Here is an 18,343-nt window from a genome sequence, read left to right as displayed (position 1 = left end):
ATTCACGGGTTAATCAAATTTGACTTTATGTCATAAAACAGGCTGCAGCGAGCTGATGCATATCTGACTGCATTATATTTGTTTCGAATGTTCTGCGCCTCTCATCTACATGAGAAGAAAAGTGAAAATCTTCTTTATTTACCTCTGCAAATCTGAAAACTTAAAAACCGGCTGCCTGCCAAACGTCTCCCTGCGGGACATTAACATTCAACTCAGCTCTCTGCAGGGCGAAGAAAAACTCATTTCTCTTAGCTCCTGGGGGCTACATATAAAAACAATTACAATCCTACACGTTGGAACCGCTGCGTAAGAGGTGGGTGTTTGTGTTTAATATACAGCCCGTCACGTCATGCCGCAAAGTAAATGCCTCATTAATCTCTTAGCCATTACTTCAGTGCAATCCCAATGAGACAAAACAAAGCTTTACGCACTATAACGAAGTTCGCAGCTTAGACTCGTTAACATTAAATCTTCATTACGAACTGGGTCGTTAAGTCGGTCAAATTAACTTTTAGTTTCAGTTGTGCTGCTTTATTTGGAGTCTGCTTGCATCAGCTCTTTACGGGGATTACACAAAAGGAAAGTTAAATGACAAGGAAACGTGTTTCTCTTTTACATACATAGATAGATGGGTGTGTGTTCTGCTTTGCAAGCTGCTTAAAGACAGCACATGCTTCCACTCATAATTAATAATTAAATAATTATGGCCTACTACCCTAGAGGGCATTTTTAGTGTTACTCAGCAGCACTGCTCTGTACTGTTGCTGTACCTATAATTACTGTAGCTAAGAACGGCCTCTCAGGTATTTGTGCACTGTCTGCATTTCCCAGCAGAGCAGATCTGCTTTGGATAGCTGACACAGCAGGAAGTGAAGCTTTTTTTGGCGACACCTTTCAGATACATGAGCGTGCCCTAACAGTGATGACAATAACACCATTCGTACACGGTATATATGGGTGTGTTTGTGATGGCGCTCACCCCTGGCAGCTAGCGCAGAGCAGCAGCAGCACCGACACCAGCAGCAAAGCGGTGAGGATGCTGAGGGTGACGATCAAGATCAGCTGCCCGCTCCCCAGCCACGAGGCCACACCAGTAGAAGCTGCCGTCCCCGACCCGACGACGCCTGCGTCCGGCCCCCACCACACTCCACTCAGCACCGGAGCCATGGCACATCACACTGTGGGGGAAGAGGACATCGGACTGGTACCAGCTGGGGAAACACAAGAAAAACATACTTTTTTTGGTAGATGTGAAATTGCAATCACATTTAAATGGAAACGTTTTACCAGGAATAACGTATATTGTAGAGTTTATAATGTTTTTAAATGCAAACAAAATTTGTGCAGCGTTTTTTTTATTACTTTTCAGCAGATCCTGAGAGATCGCCGTTGGCTGAGGAGGAGCAACATTTACTGAAGGATACAGTCAGCCAAACTGTGCAAGCTGTGCTCTGTTTGTTAGGAAAACATACTGAGAAGAGAATTTGAATTCAGCAGCTCTATCATGGAAACCTAAAGGCGAATCATGCTCATCAGACGATCACTGTTTATAAATACACCTTATGAATCTTTCAAACCCAGGTTGACTAGAATGCAGACAGAAACAGAAATAATCACTTTTCACTGTTTGCTATTACAAAGAAATCTGAAGGTTTCCAACATATGACCTGCGGGCAAAAAACTGCTTCGCCAAGTGTCCACTGGGTGACTTTTTAAAAAAAAATAAAATAGAGTGAAAATGTGTAAAACTTCAAAGTAACTTTAGATTTGAAAAGGTAAAAAAGGGACACTTTGCCACTACTGGGTTGGAACCTCTTTTTTGTTTCTTCAACAATGTGCTAGAAACACTTCTCAGTGTTTGGTCCATGTTAACATGATAGCATCACACAGCTGCTGCACATTTGTATATCCATGATGGGAATCTCCCACTCCGCCACATCCCAAAGGTGCTCTATTAGACTGAGATCTGGTACCTGTGGGAAGCCATATGAATACAGTGAACTCATTGTCATGTTCAGCAACAGTCACCATCTGAGGATTATTTCCTTGTTATTGCGTGATGTAATGGAAGGTGATTATTGCTTATGCTTTTCAAAGAAATGGCACACCTTAATAGAGGAAACCCTCCATAATTCCTGGCTATGCTGCCCGGCACAGTGTAGGAAATGTTTTCATCTCAAGTCTCGTCTAAACTCCTTTAATATCAGCTCTAAAATGTAAAAATATGTTTGGCTTTCTTTGGGAGAAATACCAAACCTCTACACTCGCTTTTGTTTTGTCACTTAGACTGCACAGGTCAGCTGTCCCAATTCTTCATGGCATAGATTCAACAAGATTTTGGTCCATGTTGACATGATAGCTTCACACAGCTGCTGCATATTTGTCAGCTACACATCCACGACGAGAATCTCCTGTTCCACCTGATCCCAAAGGTGCTCTATCGGACTGCAATCTGATTACTCTGGAGGCATTTCCTCCCGCAGATCTGCCACTAACTGGTTATTTTCTCTTTTTCAGACCATTCTCTATAAACCCTAGAGGTGGTTGATAGATCAGCAATTTATGAAACACTCAGACCAACAACCATGTCACAATCAGCGTCACTGAAATTACTTTTTTCCCCCATTCTGATGCTCAGTTTGAACTTCGGCCGGTCGTCTTGTTTACACATCTAAATGCACTGAGTTGCTGTCATGAGATTGGCACATTGGTACATTGAAATGCACATGTAAACTACTGGACTATTTTCTTAATTATCTGTGAGAGTAACTTTAAATAACCTACTATACCAACGCCTAGTGGAACAGAGGACACCAGGTGCATTAGCTGTTTTGTGTCTTGGACACCTGTGAAGGTCCAACTACAAAGACACATACTACAATAAATGAATTGCTGTTTTTGGCTTATTCATTGGGATTCTTTAACATTCCTTATAAATATTTGAACTGCACACACTGACTAGACATGACCAGCAGGTGGCAGAAGCGAGCAGCGTGAGACCGCAGTGCAGACAGCGATCTGCCTCAGTCTGCTGCAGTGGCCCTCACACCAGTGCCTCCAACAACTGGTGTCTGGGCTCTGCGCACAGCATCAGAAACCTCATCACGTCTCCATCTAACAGCTAAAGTTGGGTTTAGCTGAACTGATGGAACCCCTGATTTTATCACGGATGATTTATGGGGCTGTGTGGAGCTGTGGGTGAGTCACAAAAGGGTGGGGAGGGATTGTGAGCCTAAAATAATAAAAATAAATAAATGTGGAGAGGGTGGTTCGTATCCCACTGTGTGTGTGCAGGGAGGGGAGGGGATGCCGTGCACTGCTGTGACTAAGATAGAGAAACAGTTCAGGGCAGACAGTGTGGAGAAGGAGTGAAACCGCACAATGAAAAATGGGAGTGAAAATAAATCGCACACACTCTTCCTCCTTTCAGTCACAGCACAACAGAGAGCTACAGCAGACCTGGTGGCGAGAGGCAGTGACAAAAACATGACAACCTATCTTTCCTCGTCTTTTTTCTTGGAGAGTGCAGGAGCCAAACTCCAGTCTGGAGTGTATGTGTGTGCGAAGAATGTGTGTACTCTGTGCCGGCGGTGAAAAACTCCATTGTGTCTCTCTGCTCGCCTATGCTAATGTGACTGGGGAGTGTGGGAGCTGATGTAGCACTCGTCGTATTCGAGCAGCATGGAAGTTTTGTTTGCAAATCAGATGGCGCTGCAGAGCGCAGTTTTAATTTCTCCTTCGTCTTCGTCTTCTTCAAGAAGACACTGAGGAATTCCCGCCTTTGTCAGAAAGCCGATTGTGTTTATCCCTGTACAAAAACACACAGGTGCGCCTGGTACGAGACACCAACAGACTTAACAAAGCCTTACCTTGACACCTTGGATGATTAGTCAGGTCGGCCTTGCCTGGAAGAGAGCAGATAACAAAAAAGGGGGGGTTAGATGAGTTAATGTTATCTTTGGAGGGTGGTGTTGTCCTGTGAGTGTGTGTGCGTGCACGGATGTAGGCTGGGCAGGCATGTGAGTGGGAGAGCAGCGAGGCTATTGAGTGTTTGTTTTTTAATGCCCGTAGCAAATACATATTGGACAACAGGCTGCTTGCAACCTCTCATGCACAAACACACACTAGCTGTATGCACTACACACAATAAGCACTGCACAGCATCTTTCACACATGCGATGTATTGATCAGTCAGCCCATGTAACCGAGAAGATAATAACCAGGTGACATCATCGCTCAACATGTAACGTGCACAGTATGCACTGCAGTATTTTACATTATACACGTACAGGGTGCAGGTTCAGTTATACACTCTGATTTTGCTTGAAATGACTTAAAAATAGTCCGAATGCTTTGGGGTCCTCTGGGACAGTTACCTCACAGACGCCGTATCTGACCTCACCCGAGAGGCTCGTGTCCAGGTGTCACTATCTGCCGCTGTGTGCCAGCTCGCCCGCGTCTCGTGCTGGCACTTAAGCCAGAATAATTACCGGCTGCCACGGCGCTGCGTCGCCATGGCAACATTTCCTTCTACCCATCGCCGCTATTTATGGTGGTTGAGTGGAAAAAAAGGGGAGGAATAAATAAATAAATCTCCGCAGAGATGTTTTGTGAAAAAAACTCGTAGGAGATCATGAGCCTGTAACTGGTGGTTTTGGCGTGTTCAGCTCGGTAGGGTATCCTGCTCGACTCATTTTAGCTTCTGTGGATCAAAACTAATCCTGGAACCACTAAGCCAAACTTCTGAAATGTCCTTCAGTGCTTCAGTGTGTCATGGCAGATTTCAGGGGGTGTTTTCTTGAAAAAGTCAGCAACAGGTTGTAAGGATAGTTTGAGGTTTGAGAAATGAAAGACAGTTCAGACCTCTTTTTTTGTATGCGTGAGTGGTGTGTCAGGAGTGTTAACCAGCCTCCAGACACATGTAAGCAAACCCCACTTTAACAGTTAACTTTGGATTTCTCAGATAAAATGTTTTAATATGACAGGAGCATAAAATTAAAAATACGAAAAGCAAAACACGATAACACAATAGTTTGAAAAGTTTTGAATGTATCCTAGTAAAACGTTACAGGGGTGTAGCCTGAGGTCATCTTTAACTATCATTAAAATTTGGCGTACATACACCAAGGTCTTCAAGGTCACGAGTGATTTCACTCAGAAACCAAGGGACGCTGCACACATGCGTAACTGCACCTTGTCAATAACAAAGCAGTGAAAGGACAAAGTGTACTCTGTCTATTTTACTCTATATTGGACCATAAATTACAAAATAAACATCATACTGAATGAAATGAATCTTAAAACCAGTAAATGAGACCATGACCTCACCATGAGCCTGTCTACCGAGGTCATAGATCAAGTGATGAGTAGGGGCATTTTCTCATAGACTTCTATACAATCGACGCTTTTCCCCAACCAGAGCAGTCACCCCCTGCTGGCCATTAGAAAGACTGCAGGTAGCAAGCTTACAACATAAATATAAAATGCCTTTAAGGCACTCCTTCACTCACTTATATAGTCTTAATATTTAGACTTAGAGTAAATTCCAGGCACATGAGGCCATTCCCATACTTTCCACCATTCCAAGGCACCAAACTCTCTCTGCAAAAGTCTTACACTTATCATCTTACTCCCAGAGCAAAAGAAGTTGGATACCACTTTGGGTACCCTGCTGTGTACAAAATATGCGTAGAATAAACAATCCGCTCTGTCATCAAAGCATACTTTTCTTTCCTTAATGCTTCATAAACACTACACATTAAAGCTCCGAGTATCTTTTTCACAGCGGAAAGCTCTCCACAGGCCACCGTTATGTGATACAAAACTTCAAGCCAAGGACTACAACTGTGCTTTCTTTAGCTGTCACTCTCCTTTCTCCAAGCGCTGCCTGGCTTTGATGAAAGAAAGCAGAAGCCTTGGAACGGAGACAATCAGTGTGGATGTCTTCTGTTTACAGAAAATAACCGACTGGAAAAGTCATTTTAGAAGGAATGTGTTTGGAAATTCGAAGGTAAAAGCCCAAATTTTACCCAAACCCAGCTGTCCACACACACTGAGACCTGACATAATCATAAGACAGACCACTGCAGGACTTTATATGCAAGACACCAGAGCCAAAAAGTCACGGCATCTAATCTGAGCCGTGCTGCTCTACAGGAAGAGCGTTTGCCTGACTCTGAGTGTGGGTGTGTGGGAGTTTTGTCTACTGGACAGGTCACTGGCTAGAAGGGAAATGCAGAGAAGAAAAATGAGCATCCACAGGCGAAAGCGCGCTTCGGTTTCCACGTATACTCTCACAGCCCGTGTGACACCTCCCTCTGCAGGGTCCTCTGGGTGCACGCAGACGGGGAAGGTTTACAGCTGGATGTCTGCAGCAAAATGAGCCCGGGGAAAGCTTCTGAGAGGACAGCCAGAGGCATTTCCACAATAATAAATAATCCAGTTTTCGGGAGAGGAAGAGCCTCCACTTTCTTTAAGAAGTCGTGCTCGTGTGGAACTCTGCAGGAAGCCCCAAGTAACCTTTCTAACATCATAAAAGGAGCTAGAGAGGGGTTTATTGCAAACAATGAGGACTTCTGCTTCTCAACATCATTCTCCACTGATAGGGGGTGGGGGGGGGGGGGTGATTATCCAGAATCCATCTTTACAATAGGACTATATAATTTTCTGTGACCTTTCTGACCAGTAGAATTACAACAATGCACTTTGGGGCAGGGGCTAAACGTAATCCAAAGATATATATATGTTTTTTTTTTTAACCACGAGAATACAGTTGGGGTGGGAATCACAGAGTAAAGCCCCATTCCTACAGGATTAGTATCCCCAGGGGACTTCATGAGATTTAGAAATTACCCCTAACATCTGTGCTTCGTGCAGCACATTTGCACGGGAAAAAACAAAGGCTGCGTTTTACTCAGATTTACTGACATCTGTGTTTGCTAGCCACCGACTCTAATCTGATATGAACAGGCTGCCACATAATAGCTTTTAAACATGCTGAATGCTGCCTTGCACGTCCGCCTGCATAGTGCCACACACCCTCCTCCTGCCATCCAAACTTTAATTTCATGGAGCAGTCACACCAGATTATGATCACCGGTAGCTTTCACAGCTAATAGACGTTGCTAGAGGTAAGTAACACTATGCAAATACTGCAAAACATAATAATGAATATAAGCATTTTTTTTTTTTAAATATCTGGCACATTCCATGGCAGTTATTTAAATCAAACTGTTTTAATTGTGCAGACGTGAACACGGTAGTCACACTTTGAAGGAGGTGGTCTGTGGCCCGTTCCAAATAAAAACTGATGGTTAGAACGTGATCTGAGCCTGATTTATGCTGCAAGTCTGAGCTAAACGTGGTATACAGACACACTCAAAAAAAGTGATTCTTCACCCAAAAGTAGCAGCTGGAGCTTTCTATGTAAAATTATGCAACTGTATGGTTTTCCTCCAGGTCCTACGTGTAATTAATGACTCTAAATTAGCTGTAGGTGTAAGGCACTTAAGTCTATAAAATGTCATTAAGCAATATATATAAATATTTCTCATTCCATTCCGGCTGTAAAATACACTGTCTGTGCATTAATGTTAGTCCACTTCAGTAATCTGGGCATTTGATTTGCTCTGACTTGCTGTCCACGTTTTTTTCCCCTGTGAGTTTTGTCCTCGCTTACCTTTAGTTCATCCCATCCTCATTCACTTTATAAGCACTGATAAGAGGAGTCACAGAGACTCTGCTAAGTCGAATCCCTTTGGAGCGCCTTCATGATTTAATAAAAGACGTCGATACTTCGTGCCGGTGTATCGATTATTCAGCTCTAAGAGGATGTGATGCGACATTGCCGTGTTTCTTTTGTCTCACCCCTGAAATACTGTGTTTACCAAATGTGCTCTAAAGCCATCTCAATAAAGTGGAAAGCAGCAATATGCTTGCAATGCCTCCCTTTGCTGGCATAATAGCATCAGAGTAATGTGGACATAGTTAAGGGAAACTGATGACCTCCTAGTCTTCCCAATCAGTGCAAATGACATTTGCATGCACGCACACACACATTAGTATACAGAAGCACACATAGGCAGCATTATCATGATAAACACAGAGATGCATGCAGACACTCCTGCAGGCTGTGTGAAAGCAGAAAAAAAAATGCTCCATGAAATCCAAACACACTACTGAGCATCTTGTGACTTGACCGGAGGGCCATTTGCTCGGTGGAGGGGGTGAGATAGATGGGGGAGGGGAGGAGAAGGATGGGGGACTGATGTCAAGGGTTAAGAATTGAAGATGAAAAAGGGAAAAAGAAAAAGAAGCAAAACAAGTGTACGGTGTAGAAAAAAGAAAAAGATGTAGAAAAACCACAGCTACTAGAAGAAATGAAGAAGGGGGAGGAGTAAAATAAAAGCCGAGACAAAAATACATGGCGGCAAAAAGCAGAAAGACCACATAGGCAAGCAGTAGTTCACTGTGACACACACACACACACCCATCCCCAGAGAGGGTAGATGAAATACAACTCCCCGACAGGATGCAGTGCAACAAGGGACCCTGCCCCTGACTGAGACAATGCAATTAAATGCACGCACACATGCACAGAAACGCCTGCAGGTGCTGCAGGATCTGCTTACTCAAATCCATCACTGCAGCTGAAGAAACCGTCAAGTTTCAGTTCAGGAAAGTGTGTGTGGGTGTGTGTGTGTGTGTGTGTGCGTGCAGTCCCGGCCTCGCACAGTCTAATTCACTGATCGCTGCACACGCCCGCATGAGCCAAAGCAATGGTGCGTCCCCATGAAAACAGGTGCTTGCGATCAAGAGACATAAGAGTGTTGCCATGGCGACACCAGCCATCCTAAGGGTTAATGGTTTTAGTCTGAGAAATTGATCTATCCTCCCTAAATGGGGAAATTGAAACTGCATAATTTAGCAAGGCTGCCTCATTTTCTCTCTCTCATATTACAAATTTGCGTGCGTGCGTGCGTGCGTGTTTGTTATAGATTCGTCCACAAGATGACGACCCTCCTTCTTACAAGACGCAGTAACTATATCTGCTGGCGGTAGCATTTACAATCATTTCCCACCGGGGACATGTAAGTGAAATATGAAGCATGTAAACGTTTTGTAATGATCCAAAGAGATTAAAGGAAATGTACAAAGGTGCAAAACCAACCAATCTTACATTGTCTAAGTCCACAGGATTACATTTACACATATATCTTCTTTTTTGACTTTCTTATTCAGAATCTTAAGAAAAAATGGGGCTAATTTTAAAAGTTCACTGCCAACTCTCTTCTTCCTGAATCCCAAACAGCTGCAGGGCTACAGAAACAGCAACATGTGTCTTAAGCTTTCACCAGAAATGACACATCTTCTCTCTCCCTAAGCTTTTCCCTGACCTGTCCTGACCTCGCGGAGCCACTGCAGTCCACAGAGGCTCTGGGCATATGTGCGAGGATTGTGTAAACATGTGCGCGCGTCTGTAAAATCTGCCTCCACTTAATGTCACACTACCCCATGGGAAAAGCCACATTTCCTGCCTTCCTGTGCCAGTTTTCCGTGGTGACCCCGAAGTCTTTTTAGAGGCCCAGGGAGATTTCTTTCAAACGTACTCGGAAACGCAGCTGAACCAGAAGCTGCCGGGCTCTAATTGGATGGGCAATAAGCATTGATTTGATTGCCTGGCTGGATAACCTCTGGCATTCTGGGAGCTAACAAAACATGTTTTCTTTGTGGCAAAGGGAAGATCTCAGGTTCACAAACTGTATCCTGAGCAAAATTCACACATTTTTGCCATCAGAGGTAGACTATCCTCCCCTTTTTCTTACTTTATCTGCTCCTTTATCTTCTTCTTCTCCTTTTCTTGCCAAAGCCCCAGGCAGCTGCTCTGCATGTAAATCATTAGGACTCGGGTCCGTGAGCGTTTGTTCAATTAACCTCAACAATGTGTGTCTGTGTGCAGCACGGAAAACACAAACTATTAAAAGAATATTCACTCACAAATACTGCAAGCATCTCGATTTCACTTCTGCTTCATTTCCTCCCTTTCCTTCCCTTCTTTCCTCCTCATGGTGAACAGCTTTCTCGACCTCGCTCAGTTGCCTCCTCCTACATGCGATTAATCTTTAGCTTTCCACTGTTTTTCTCACACACACACACTCCCTCCACTGAAAAGCAGAAGTGTACTCTTGCTGTCAAAAACATCACCTATCTGTAACATATACTGTAACTGTCTGCTGCTGCCCTAAACTCCCCTCTGAATGTGACAAACGCGTGCTTGTGGTTTTTTTGCTTCTCTGCAGGAAAAAGCAAACTGAAATTTCAAGAAGCAAGCTACAATCTGCACCACAAGCCTCCACGCGCGCCTCGACAAAGCAACTTATATTATCCCCGCTCGGGCATTAAAGACGTCTGCCGTTGTTTCAAATTGATTAGCTCGGTGTCGGCGGTGCTGCGCGCCTAATAATAAGATGCTGAAGCACAAAAACAACTTTAGTAATTGTGCAGCCGACCAGTTTACAGCAATTAAACAAACCAGCCGGGCGTGTCATCCAAATATGTAAATGGAGGCATGCTGCCTTTAATGAAAAAAAAAAGAAAGGAGATGGATTGTTGTAACGATTTCAGGGATTGTCACTCACATCGTAAGTGACCTTCTTGGCAAACACTGACGGGGGGGTGGAGGGGCAGAAGGAGGGTGGGGAGATTGAACTGTTGAACTCTGGGAATTTGAGGAGGGACAGCCTGGACGTGGGCTGTAAAGTGTGCCTGTTTTTGTGTGTGCAAACATGCGCCGTGGCTTGTTTTGACTCCTGCTCCCGGCCTAGAAATTAGGAAATCAGATTTATTCAACTCCGAACGACCGCATGCATAAAATTTCTCCATCACTGTCATCCCCAGATGAAGATTATCACCGGGGGCGAGCGAGGAGTAGATATGACCGCATCATTATTCAGTGGCATTGGCCCTTTATGTGTTGAATAGCTGCCAAGATAAAGGGATTATCAGGGTGGATGGAATAGGATGAAGGGTGCTCTGTGTGTGTGTGTGTGTGTGTGTGTGTGTGTGTGTGTGTGTGTGTGGTGGGAAATCCACTGAGGTAATTCATTCTAAAAGCTGCTAATGATATGCAACAGATGCCTGTTCTCGCTCCGGCGAACGCGCACACACACAAACCCATGCACATTTATCACACTGAGGTGACACATGGACAACCCAGACGCACACTTTCACTGTCAAAGCTGCGAGCAGCCAGATGTAATTCTTTCTTCTTCAAAGCCTTGAAACCACTCTCCGAAGCTGCCACTGCTTCTGCTCTGAAAATTGCCACATGCCACTTCATTTATCTCCCCCTGTGACACCAACCCTTTTGGACAAAAGACACAGGCCAAAAAAAGGAAAAGGCAAAAGGGATTAACGGAGGTGTGCGCCTGCGACTGAAATGGAAATGTGATCCATCTTTACGAGGCTCGGACAACAGCAGGGGCGGGTTTATTAGATGACCCAGACGGTGCTATTGGTGGTGGTAGGGTGGGTCTGAGCCTCTCTAAAGGCTTCTATAACACATTGGGGCTTAAGTAGAAAGTCTGCTTTGCTAATTGGTGTACGTGCGCGCTTTGAAAGGAGTACTAGGAGGCATGCTGTCATGGCCTCTGACCTTTAAGAGCAACACATTTTTCAGACATACTTTAACAGGCTGGTAATTTTCACACAAATGCACGTACGAGCCTTATCCAACCCTTTCCGGCTCTGCTGGTTTTACCCCCTCTTCCACATCCTATGTTTTGTCTTTTTCCCCCCCAGTTTCCTGCCATTTATATCCCTGCTCTTGTCCACTCTTAGTCCCATTTGTCAACCCCGGCTTTTAACAATCTGCGGTTAAACCTTTTCGGCTGCACTTTCAGAAGCCTCGTCTCTCTTTGGAGCTCGCCATCACATATTCAACACGTCTTCTAGCTGGACCATAAAGATATGGTAAAATATGGAAGCCTGCAGGAACTCAAAGGGCACATCTACAATCAGGAGCAGCCGGCAGGTGGGGAGTGTGGGGTGGGGGTGGAAACAAATGGCAACCCCCATCCTACCCCCCATGCCAAGCAGGGGGGTAGGATGCTGCAAGACGTGGCAACCTTCAGACGGCTATCTTCAGATTTCTGGTTAAATTCAAGCAGCACACGCCTGAGCAACACACGAAGATTGCAACAGCACAGATGCAGCTCTGCCTTCACCGTTTTCACAATTCCATTTGATTTCTCATTTCACAGACCAGAGGTTATTCCATTTTTCATAGCGGTGAGCGGAGAGGGGACTTCCAAACAGAGAGTAGGAATAAAAATCAAAAGCAGATATGGAGAGAATATGCACAAAATTATTGTTTTTGTTAACAAAGTCTTTATTTTTTGACTTTTTGGGAAATATGCTTATTCACTTGTGACTCTTGTGTCTTTATGGTAAACATAAAGTCCTTACACTTTCAACCTGACACTGCCGGAGGTTTCTTCCTGTTAAAAGGAAGTTCTTCCTTCCCATTGTCGCCAAAGTGCTTACCTTACAATATTAAGCACCTTGAGACAACTGTTGTTGTGAAATCTGTTCGTAATTCAGTCAAAAGACTGAGACACAGCTACCTGCTGAGCGTATAACATGATGCCGCTTGTCTACGAACCGGTTGAGGAGATGATGATGACAGGGTGTTTGTTGGCCCTGTGAAGCTCTTTAACACACTACTCACAATGTAAAGCAAATGTAACTTTATAAAATATGCACAGTGTAATCAAAACAGGAACCTTTGTTGAGACTTTGAGGTTTTAAAACACTTTTACTTACCAATATTTCTAACCAAGGTAGTTGCATCAGCAGGCTGCCTGCAGCCTCCAGCAGAGACTTAATTATGCTCTGAATGTAACAGGCATAACTGAAGCCAAAAACTGCATAATCCCACTGCTGAACCCTGTGTCGTCAACACACTATTGCTCAGCTACATGAACTAGAGGGCCAAAGCGTGTATAATAAATATGTAACATGGTAGAATATTTATTTACAAAGCAGCAGTGGCTGCCACAGCCCTTCTCAAATCAGTTAATGGGAGCGGCTCTGTGTGTCCCCAGGGAGGGCTGAAAACCAAATGAACCAGCTGAATGTGCATCAGAGCAGTAAACAGGATGCCGGCTGGTGGCAGAAAATCTGCTGTCAGTCACACACACACACACACACACACACACACACACACACACACACACACACACACACACACACACACACACACACACACACACAAAGCCACACTCGGGAATTTAGACTCAAAAAATACACCGAAAATGGTCACGCACACAGAGTCATTGGAATACAGATGAACCAATTAGCAAGTGGCAGACATCAGTGTGACAGAACGAGGTGGAGGCAGAGAGGAGTGAGTGATGAGAAAGAATATATTAGAGCGCGCTCAGTGTGCGGGCAGCCGGCCGAGAGGAAAATGCAAGTGAGGCACCTTCACACTCTGACACTTTCAAGGAAGCTGAGGTGGCCAGTGGCAAATCCACCCTGACGCAGTGGGTGTATAATGTGGCAAGATGTGATGTGAGCAGAGAGCAGGACACACACAGAGGTGACACTCACTGATATTATTCACAGACGCGTACGGACTGAGAAAGGTGAAACGTGGAGGAAAAACCTGTTTTATACCATCAGAACTGCTTAGTGGAGGGTCCCTAGTTTACAAAACTACACCTCCCACACCTTTCTTACTTTGCCTCAGGGCGGTGCTTCATATAGGAAGAAAGAGCCTGCAGACTTTAAGCCAAATCAGGCCATATAGACTGTACCTTAACTCGAAATCAGCAGCATCTGTTTAGGGAGGCCAACAAATTTTGGGGTCTGATGATAATTATTATGGAGAAAAAAAAATTAAATGTATGTTTTTAGCACGGTGATGCAGACACCTTCTTCACAGGAAGAAGGTGTCTGCAGGTCCTGTGAGGCCGGTTTCTCTATGCTTGTGTGGGTTGTCTCCAGGTACTCTAGCAGTCCAAAGAGATGCACGGGTCAGGTTAATTGTCTGCTGAGTGTCAGCATGAATGGTTGTCTGTCCTTCTGTGTTAGCTCTGTGATGGACTGATGACCTGTCCAGGTTCTACCCTGCCTTTAGTCCTGTGACAGCTGGGAACGTTTCCATCCACCTGCAACTTGACTTGAATATGAAGATGGATGTATATTTTTATACCAAATGAAGCACTTATTGTTTATCTACTCAGCTGTGATAGTTTTCTGCCACAGGTGCTCAGAATGATATAAAAAACAAAGCCAAAGGTGGCGCATAATGGACACCATTTGGAAACCAATATATGAGTGATATATCAACCAAGACCGACCAACCAGCTTTACACAAATAATGGCTTTTTCTGTGGGGGAAGTTACACGTTACATATTTTATTTACGTAGTGATGTATCCAGGTTTCTCCTGGTATGTGGAACGGCAAATGACTTGACTAGTTCTTTCTTTTAGAGGACTTGTGGATGTTTTATCACTAAACTGATGTTGATTTTTAGCACCAGTGACATGCTGATAGTAGTATTCCCTAATTGATGGATGATCGAATGCTGCCTGGTGTAAACATTCGTAAAATTGTGTGTGGGTGATTATATGAAAATTGTTTTGTGCCTGATGAAGGTCAGCTACACTGAAGCTTTGTGACTCAATAAAATAGTGGTAAGTGGGAGAATGCGCAGAGGTTAGAGTTCTAAGACATGTGCAAACTCCTCTGCGCGCACAGACGTCAGAATGCACACTCCTCTCGAGTGCCCCTTAAAATCAAGAGCCCTTACAATACAGCGTTTGTAAATGATCTCTCAACGCTCCTGACCGCCAACTCATATTAGACCATTAGCAGTGCCCTGGAGACTTAACACACTGCACAACAGAACCACTCTACATCGCCCTGACCCCACCAGTGCTGCTGATGGAGATTTTATTTCTTGTTGACATCACCCGGGGTGAAACGCGTAATACATGCAACACGGTATGGTGCTAAAGCTTTATGACTTCCTGAGTGTCTAGCAGTTATTGTAAGCCAGACTATCAGGACAGACAGGATGCTTAGTGTAGCTCTGAAGGTTTTCCCAAAGGAGGAAGTTAATTAAAGAAAAGCCAACACGATCTCCTTAAAGAGAAGCTGAGTGAACGAAAGCACCCTTGGATTTCTTTATCTCCCGCAGACTTTAAAAACAAAAGACCCTAAATACCATGAAAATGCAATTCAAAAGAGAGCATGCGATCTGAAGATTAAGAGGGAGATAGAAAAGGCACCCAGTCTGCCGTAAGCTGACGCAGCAAGGAGCACAAAATCATCTCTTGAGGAGGAATTAACAGCGTGAACAAGGCCACAGACGAGATTGCAGATAAGCTGCTTTGGGTACAAAAATGACATTTGCAATCCCCTGACTTCCTACAACAAATTTGTTGTGTAACACTTTCCTAGAAGCCTCCATCAGTAGACCGAGCATGGAAGGATGACAAATCAAGAACTTTAATTCCAAAGTGCATGTAGGAAATGTCATTTTTAAATAAACCCCTATGCTACAAATAAACACCACATTCCCAGAGTTCAGTTAAAGAGCCCATCGGGATGTGCGCTCGGTTGTGTGTAAGTAGGGCTTCACTTTCTAAATGTTTTCCAGAGAGACCTCTGAGAATATCACGGACGCAAATGCCTTCCCAGGCACTCCAGCACAGGATCCGAAGAAACAGAGAGAGGGATTCCCGTGAGGAATGCCTGGAATGTAAACAGGCCACCCACGCAAAACGAAATCACACATCCTTTTCTCTGCATCAGAGGCCGTGAGATGACGGCCTCAGCTGGAAAAAGATGCCCCAGAGAGCAGTGCAGTTTGTCCTTCTGGTTTACCCCTTTCATCCGCACACATCCCTCCAAAAAAGAAAAAAAAAAATCCCATGAGAGGCTCCAGGAATGCAAATGCATGCTGGGAAATGTGTCGACCTTCATCCTTTCATTGCAGCAAACATCCTCTGTGCAAAGTGTTGCAGAGTTATGGTCAAAATGCTAAAACTCAGAAGAAGAGCTCTCGTAATCTCGCCTACACACAAACTATATACACACAAGATGTACTCTGAGGCAGCTGTAATTAGAGTGCAGTGGTCAGCCGTCAAAATTTGAAGCTTTCTTTATGAACCGTCCCTGGTTTTAACACCTTCTCAGCCATACGACACCGCTGCTGTTATTAGTCCTATGGCCCACATAACCACCTGCTCCAGAAATGACTTTCTGGGTCGCCAGGGGATTACTGTAGGGCTAATGCAGCAGCACACCAGCAGTCCTGGGGGCCACAAATGGGTCAAATACCGCTTGCTTCATTTCAAAAGCATCATAAACAATAAAACGTGCAACAGTGACACTCAGAGCTCCTTCCTTTGAGACCTGAAATCCACAAGGGGGCTCTGTGCAATTATTTAGTAGGAGCAAATGTAGGCAAGCGAAAGTAAACAGTGGCTAATTTCCTGTGTTTTGACTTCTCGTGGCCTTGCTCGGTGGCTATTCCTGCTGTTTAGCTGAGCGGCGTTAGCCACCACCCCGCCCCCCGTGCATGTGGCCGCGACAGTTATTGTTCTGCTGCAAGGCCGCTAACAAACATCCGGCTGGAGCCCGTGTTGTTGTGGCTAAATGAGCCACAACTGCCTTTAAAAAACCCCACAACAACCCGGCAAGCGTTTGAAGTCCCCCGCCTGCGAAAGGGTGGATTCCTTATTGTTTAAAACTGGAGATTCCTTCTTTAGCAAGGAGGGAAACCATGTTTTCATTTCAGCTTTCATGTCCTTTTTATAGAGTGTTTTGTCTGCTATGAAAGTGCTGACACATTTGTTTTTAAAAAGAAAAAAAACCTCAGGGGTGAGGAACAAGGAACAACATCTGAGGAAATACAAAAGGCGGAGACGATCGCATGAAGGCAGAGAAAGTAAAACCTATTTTTAACTTTAAACAGTTCATCTGGAGTGGAAAAACATGGCAGACTTACAGTGTGTAATGTTTAAGGTTTACTTAAAAGCTCCCTTTTCACTGGTTCCTATTTAGCACTAATTAAAAGGAGACTGGAGAGGTAAGCAACACGATAAAACAACACACATCCTATGGTAATAAAGGCCTTTACTGCATGGTCATCGAGGACCATTAAATTATCCAGCCTGCATTAGTAAAAGCGTCCAGCTGAGAGGCCTTTCATGTCAAGCTCTCTTAAGGTAAAAGAAGTTAGACCAGATGTCTGGAGTTATTACAAAAGGCCACCAGCTGATCTTCAAAGATAGCTGCAGGAAATGAGAGCGATACAGAGCAAAGAAGTAGAAGAAGCGATGAACTGACTACTGAGCTGCTGAGCACGTCAATCTAGAACGCCCCTCGAAGGAAAGTGTAGACTTTCAAGCTGCAAGAAAAACACTGGATGCCTTACACATGAACACAAACTCGTGATTCCCCTCATGGGGAGTGATGACTGAATAACCGAACGACACATCGAGCTGTTGGTCCACATGATGGTTTGGTAATGAGCTCCGTGGCCTGATTCGGAGATTTAGTGACTGGAGCGTGACACCGTTTCTGGGGGAATGTGGATTTTATTGATTTTAAAGTTTGAAGTCAAAGCAAAGACGAGGAAGTCCTCGAGTGGAAACTGATGTGTGACATATGTTACAACCTGGACTCGAACACGCAAGAAAATGAGATTCATTAAACCAGTGACCCACGAAGAGGCGCCGCCGGAGATACGACTGCACTCACTAGCCCATGAGCCACCCGTCTTACTGTTGACTGTCATTAAACTTTCATGGGTTTTTTCCCATTTTAATCTTTTTAAAATTATTTCTTATGAGCTATTTGGTATTATCATAATGTGGTTACTATATCTTTCTGTTCTGTATGTTTTTATAATGTTACTCCATCTACATCGACTCTGTTTTAAATGTGCTGTTTGAATAAAAGTGACTACCATTAAATACTGAATATGCTATCTGCAAGTGTTATTCTCAGCTTTAATGGCTAAACATCTGTCAGCGTCTAGCCTTACACAGACTAAATCATTGAACTGAACTGGAAAAATAATAATAGGTAATGAAAATAATGCAATTAGTTACAGTCCTTTAAACAACAGAAAAAATCCACAATGGACATTAAGAATAAATGCAAAACAAAAAAAGTGTAGTTTTTACTTCAGAACATTAATGTTTTCAATATACCAATATACTCATTCTTTATATTTTGAGAGAAATATGAGAAAATGGTGGAGTGATTTATTGAAAAGTGCAAACATACAGAATTTGTACAATTTTAACAACTCTCTTTGGCTT

The 18,343-nt window shown here is 44.0% G+C and overlaps 1 protein-coding gene across 2 annotated transcripts in view; it reads right to left on the bottom strand.

The window, feature by feature from the left end:
- Positions 1-18,343, bottom strand: part of pag1 (phosphoprotein membrane anchor with glycosphingolipid microdomains 1) — a 60,071-nt gene that overhangs the window by 19,038 nt on the left and 22,690 nt on the right. For both annotated transcript variants that reach the window (XM_065470831.1, XM_065470832.1), the window contains 2 exons: positions 3,870-3,905; positions 980-1,211 (listed from right to left, as the gene is read on the bottom strand). In XM_065470831.1, coding sequence (XP_065326903.1) covers positions 980-1,167 — 188 coding nt within the window. In that variant the 5' untranslated portion in view covers positions 1,168-1,211; positions 3,870-3,905. The remainder of the gene's footprint in view (positions 1-979; positions 1,212-3,869; positions 3,906-18,343) is intronic.

This window comes from Pelmatolapia mariae, linkage group LG22, assembly GCF_036321145.2.
Source record: "Pelmatolapia mariae isolate MD_Pm_ZW linkage group LG22, Pm_UMD_F_2, whole genome shotgun sequence".
Lineage (NCBI taxonomy): Eukaryota > Metazoa > Chordata > Actinopteri > Cichliformes > Cichlidae > Pelmatolapia > Pelmatolapia mariae.
This window is presented reverse-complemented; position numbering and strand designations above follow the sequence as displayed.